This window comes from Otolemur garnettii, unplaced genomic scaffold (genome assembly GCF_000181295.1).
Source record: "Otolemur garnettii isolate 467f Iridium unplaced genomic scaffold, OtoGar3 scaffold00014, whole genome shotgun sequence".
In the NCBI taxonomy this organism is placed as follows: domain Eukaryota; kingdom Metazoa; phylum Chordata; class Mammalia; order Primates; family Galagidae; genus Otolemur; species Otolemur garnettii.
This window is the reverse complement of record NW_003852409.1, coordinates 14,058,333-14,064,909: the sequence shown is the minus strand read 5'-3', so window position 1 is coordinate 14,064,909 and position 6,577 is coordinate 14,058,333. Positions and strand designations below refer to the sequence as shown.

Below are 6,577 nucleotides of genomic sequence, written 5' to 3'. Positions count from 1 at the left end.
TTGATTCCTGAGTCCCTTAATATTACTTTGAGTTTTCTATAAATCAGCCCAGACATAATCAATCTGTGTCAAGTTATGATTGAAACTAAATTGTGGGGCTCCAGAGGCTCCTTTGTAACCTGCAAATAACAAGCCACAGCACCGTTTGTAATACAGTTCCTCTGTCTCTCTATGCTTTGGAATGACATTATTTTTATGAGAAGCCACTGTTTGGCTTCTTCCCCCTAGTTCCTTTCAAGCATTTTGTTAACTCCCAGTTGATGACTCCTCTGGCTTCCTGTCTACCCACAGCTTGCCCATCAGGGACGTACAAGCCTGAAGGTTCCCCAGGAGGAATCAGCACCTGCATTCCGTGTCCTGATGAAAATCACACCTCTCCGCCTGGAAGCACGTCCCCCGAAGACTGTGTCTGTAGGGAGGGATACCGGGCATCGGGCCAGACCTGTGAAGGTGCGTCTCCCACTGTTACAAAAAGGAAATATAAATGCTGATCTCTTGAAAGAGAAATAGTGCTGGGGCTTGGATCCAGTTCCTTAAGAATGATCTTTAATGTCCCTTTCTGTAATCATAGAGGAGGGTATTATTGGCTTTTATTCTAAAGCATTTCTTATCACTGAACACATCCATATCCCGCTCTAGAGAAAGAGGATCTATGACCCGAGGAGTAATGTAACCATAACATCAGAAAGATTTAGTACTCAAAAGAATTAAAATAAATCAAAAAGAGAAAAGCCACTATGTTAACAACAGATTTGTATAAAAATGAGCTAACCTTGGCCCTGATCATAGTCAAATCTATTTTTAAAATATACTTTCCTAAGTAAAGTGTCTCAATATCATTCATTTCAAACATTTAAAACATGAAAATGGCACATACCATGTACAAGAAGCTGTAGCGGTTGGGGATTTGTAGCAAATGTACTTTGCTACCCTTATTTTTTTTTTTATTTCGTGACATCTTAATTAAGAGGGAAAATGTCTAATGACATGCAAAAGTCAAGAACTAGAAAATCTCATACCCAGAAGTGAATCAAAATTTTAAAAACAATTCGAGCTTAAAAAATAACACTTAGTCTGTAATTAGAAGTCAATACCTAACAGGAATCAGATGTCAGAGTTCTTCTTCTGAAAATGCACTTATAAAGTAAAATGCAGTAAATGAGATTGTTTGGGGACAGTGAGATGTCTGCCTAAAATGTTCCCTTAAGTTAAATAAAAAAGGAGGATACTTTACAGACAAACATTAACTTTGATTTTTGATTTTATTTCTGTAAATGTTAGTTGTCCACTGCCCTGCCCTGAAGCCTCCTGAAAATGGGTATTTTATCCAAAACACTTGCAACAACCACTTCAATGCAGCCTGTGGGGTCCGATGTCACCCTGGATTTGACCTCGTGGGAAGCAGCATCTTCTTGTGTCTACCCAGTGGTTTGTGGTCCGGTTCAGAGAGCTCCTGCAGGGGTAAGCAAACTGCCAATTTCCATTGTTTATTGATTGTCTTGTTTGATTTCCTTGATTTGAACTCTAATGGACTAGTCAGTTCTTTGTTTCCTTTAGATTTCATAGACCACAGACCACAGAAAGGGGAAAATTATAGGAAGTCAGAACTACCAAGTTCAATTGACCACATTATCATCAACTATGCCTTTTATGTTCCTTTTTTGAGCAAGGGGGGAAAAAATGCCTGCTTGGAAGTGAATGGAGAAAGGTTTAGGCCAAACCTCAAATTTCAAGTAGCTGAGACAGGGTGTGAAACATAATTTTGGAATAATCAGGGTGGGAGACCATGAGACTTAGAGAACCATGTCAGTATCCTACAATAGGAGGAGTTAACCAGCTTGCCCATCTCCAGCCCTCACTTTGGGTGGATGACATTGCTATAGAATGCAGAGAACTTGATGAGGTGAGATGCCAAGGAGCCTAGTCAGGCCCTGGGTAGAACCTGAGGCTCCCACATCACATACAAATTACAAACAGCATAGTACCTCACTTTACCTCCACATGCTATCTCCAGGATCTATGTCCCTACTTCTTACAGCTGTCACACAGCCAGCTCCTAAGGACTTACAAGCAGGGCTGGAAGAGGAGGCTGTTTAAGATAAGTGAGAGAGGAGCAAGCCAGGGACTTGAGGGCCTCTGACCTCAAGATGCCAGATGAAATACAGGACCCCAGTTAAAGATGAATTTCAAATAAACAACAAATATTTAATGTTTTAGTATCCTTATTTGTTGTTTGTTGCTAAATCTGGCAATATTAACCCTACCAGGTCTCTTAGACATTCTTTGGCAAAACACTTTGCTGAGGAGTTAACTGTTCCAAGACCCCACAAATCACCCAGATAACTTGATTACTTCACAACTGCAGGCGAAACACCTATATGCCTCTGGCCAAAAATGCCATTTGAGAGAGAGCAATGAGAAGACTTTATGCAGGCATACTTGTGAGAAATTGAGGCAGAATCCCATGTGGCCAGGTTAGTTGCAGGGCTAACATGACCAAGGCTTTGGCTGGAATAGCATTTCCAGACTGTGTTAAGGAATTAAGTTTGACTTTATAAGGCCAGTGAAAAAGCACTTTGGAAAACTGGCCAGATACCCATCAGTAACCTTTCCTGATCTGTGGTAAGTGACGAAGGTCACTTGCTGACAGGTCCGGGAATAGAGTAACCTTTCCTGATCTGTGGTGTGTGACGAAGGTCGCTTGCTGATGGGTCCGGGAATGGAGTAACCTTTCCTGATCTGTGGTAAGTGACGAAGGTCACTTGCTGACAGGTCCAGGAATGGAAATGTGCTAGGGGACCTCACGAGAAGAGGAATTTACCCAGTGCATACAGGTATCTAATGGCACAGATGAAACCTGGGCTCATGAAAGGCTTTTGAGAAGTCCAGCCTGAGAATTCCTTATAAAAGGCTCCAGCAACACCCCCCCCCCAACCTAAGGCCTACATGGGAGCCAAGGTTTGCACACAAATTCCTGTATGCCCAAGAAGTTTCTCTATGCTTTGCTTAAAAATTCAAAGTAACTGCCTCCAAATGGCACAGTCAGTAGAACAGACATTCAAATCGTCTCTTTCCCCCACAGCCTCAGACTTCATCAGATAAGAACAAAGACTGACAACATGTTCTTCATTAAGCTATGTTAAACTGGATTATGTTGAAAGGATTATGCTTAAAGGTGTATGTTGGGTGGATTATCAGATTACTAGGGAGGAGTTACTTACGGGACAGATGGTCATAAAATGTTTAAATGGATTAATGAAGTCATTGATGTCCAATGCACATGTGCAGAGAGATTGTAATGAACGTTAATGAGGTCATTGCTGTATAGCACGCATGCACAAGATTCCCTATATAAACCAAATGTAAATAAAGAAAGCTCACCATTTTGCCTGAGCGAGCAGATGGTCACCTTTATTTAAAACACAATTTCAATAAGCATGCTTATTCTGTGCCATATCTCTTTTCTGTGAGACCCTTATGGCAACACACAACCCCCCAGATAGCTTGATTAGAAGTTATCTAATCAATAAGTTGATTAGTTAGTTCTGACTTCTGGTCTTTTCTTGGCTCCCACATCCATAATGAAGTCCACCTATTCCTTACTCCAAGATCATTTGTGAAGCCCAGGAGGCATCCATGGTTGGTATTTATCAGGTACCAATATTAAACCCACCTATAAATATGAATTTGCCTAAATCAGGTCCCAAGAAGTCTAGGAAAATTGAAGAGAGTCAGCAGATTGAACAAAGGAGATATGACAGAAAATCCAGGGAAGATGGAATTGCTGAGATTCAAAAACAATTAATTACATTGCTGAAGTAAGACCAGAATTCCTGGAAATTGGAGAAATGTAAGAACAAAAAGATTTCTTGGAGGGCAAAAATAATGGATGACACAATGAGTGGATATGTTAAAAGCCTAATTAATAAGTTAGAAAAACAATTGAAGAAATTCATTCAAAAGTAGAGTGCAATTTTAAAGATTAGGACAAAATTATGAAAGAATAAAGTCTTATGACGATAGTTGCAGGCAGTAGACTGTTCTCATGTTAAGAATCCAGACATAGAACAGAGTAGAGAAATACATAAATAGAAAGAAGATCAATGAATGGAAATATCCCTGAGCTGAAATTATAGAAATACAATAGAACCTCTATAGGTTGACCACCCAAGGGACTATAACAAACGGGTCAACATACAGATACATCAGGTACTGATACGTACATGTGGTACATGTCTGGTCTATTAGGTCAACTTAAGGAGGTGGTTAGTGTAGGGAGGTGGTCAACTATGGAGGTTCTACTGTATACACAATCAAAATCTTGGATATTTTGTTTAAAATTGCTTAGTGAATGCCAGAAAAAAATGTTAAAAACAGATCCATGTCTGGAAATAATCTTAGTAAAATTTCCGAATGCCCTTGGAAAAATAGAAAACTCTGTCAGTTTCATAGTTAGAAATAACATTACCTACAAAGGGAAGAGAATCAGACCAGCCGTAGGCCTCCTGTGAGCCATTCCAAATGTTACAAGATGAAAGTACGTTTCTAGAATTCTGAGGGGAAAGAATTAGATCCTAGATTTCTAAACTCAGAAGAGCCACTGTTCATGTGTGAAGGCAAAGGAAAGGCATTTTCATTGAGACATGCAGTCTCAAAGGGTGAAAATCCACATACTGTTACTGAAAAAATGATGTCTTAATGTATTTCTGTGGAATTGAGTTATAAGTTCTGTGTAATATCTCCTGCTTCTTCATGATACAGGGTGGGAAACATGAGGTCTTAACTTTCCAGTCAGTAGCTTTCCCAAAGAAGTGGGAAGATCAGGGGAGTCTGTCCCTTTGGGAGCAGGGCCAGCCCCTGCCTGGAGCCTACATCATCCATGCCCAAGCCTGTACGCATCCCAAAGCTGTGAGAAATAGCCATGCCCTCTTAGGAAACCAGCCCTTTGCAAGCTGCTGTTCTATGCGTGTGCCTTTGCTCTGGGTCCTCAGACCCTTTGTTCTGCTGACCCCTCAGCCTGAATGGCATGATCTCTGCACATGACCCTGAGGACCTGGCCTCCCCCATCACATCCTCTATGCTATGTGTGTCAGGGTCAGGCAGGAAGCAGTCACCATGCATGTCATGGGATAAGCAGTTTATTTCAGAAAGAGGACCTTACACACTTTTAGAAATAGCTTGGAAACTAAAGTTCCAGAAGACAAGTTGGAAGGATCAGCAGAGCTTGCTGATAAGTCAGTCTGAGAAACCAAGCACGTCCAGCTGCTGAAGTGGAACCCACCAAGGAGAAAGTCATCTGGAAGTCTGAGAGGCTTCCCTCTGTGTGGCCATGCCCCAGCAGCTCTGCAGCCTACAACACAGCAGTGAATCTGGGACCACTGCAAAGGGATTCGCAGTGGGACGTGGTACAGAGGCACACAAAGGCCAAACGCTGGAACCTGGGATTGTCTACGTTTGTCCATCACTGAACTGAACTACAACAGCCACTCCTCCCTCTGCCTTTCAAAATTAAGTGCTAGCTCCAATTTTAACCAACCCAAACTAGGGACCACAATAAGGGGATTCCAACAAATGTGTTTCCCAGTTTATGTAACTTGGTTCCAACACGAGCCATCACACTTACTTTTAATTACCATGTCTATCACCTCTGCTCCACTCTGAATTCATTAGGAACACAGCATGTATTTTCACACCTCCATCACTGGTGAAACCTCTGGTGAATGAATGAAACCTTGAATTTAACAAATTAATAAACATATTAATAGACATATTCACTGATGTACACTGATCAGTACAGTGGACACATGGATGGCCTGTCTGTGTCACTTCCCACTCAAAAGCGTGCTTGTTCTCTGTTATGTAATTTCAATTGCAATTCCAATATAAATAAAAACAATTGAAATCAGAGTAGGAGAGAAGCTGCAGGACCATGGATCTTCCTAAGATCCCTTCAGTATACCACCAAAGCTACCACCTAACTTAACAGTGTGCAAAGTTGTCCCGAATAAAGATATTAATGCTCGTCGAAGTCCTCCTGCCATATCATTAATGGTTATGAGATTTAGTTATGTGCGATACTGTTCTATGAAACATATACCATATTTTACTACATCAAAACACTTTATTCATATATTAACATCTCTAAAATTGGGATGCATCTTAACATCAGTGGCAACCAATCCTTCCTTTGGTATTATTGTGTTTCTATTAGTGGCGCAGAAAATAATGGTGTGCCTTACAATTGAAGTATGTGGAATCAATGAAATAAGTCAATTACGCAGGGATTCATTGGTGTTTGAGGGTGCGTAATACAGAAAAAGTAGTAATTTTTACAGATCTAATTGAAATCTAATTATCAGTACAATTAGGAATAACAATTATGTTATTATGTTGTTTTTTCCTTAAAAAATCTTTCTGTAACTGAGGCAGAAATGAAAGACCTGTATAAAATCGAATGCCTTTTACACATTTTGTGTTAACATTATTAATGTTTTTGTGATATTAAATAATAATTAGTAAGCTTGATTCTTATTCATCCTATTCACTCTTCATAAAACGCTTCTGCTCATTTTCAGTT

At 40.3% G+C, this 6,577-nt stretch overlaps 1 protein-coding gene across 1 annotated transcript in view; it reads left to right on the top strand.

Moving 5' to 3' along the window:
* SVEP1 (sushi, von Willebrand factor type A, EGF and pentraxin domain containing 1) overlaps positions 1-6,577 on the top strand; it is a 173,991-nt gene that overhangs the window by 60,710 nt on the left and 106,704 nt on the right. The window contains exons 4-5 of the mRNA XM_012802314.2: positions 292-450; positions 1,282-1,461. Coding sequence (XP_012657768.1) covers positions 292-450; positions 1,282-1,461 — 339 coding nt within the window. The remainder of the gene's footprint in view (positions 1-291; positions 451-1,281; positions 1,462-6,577) is intronic.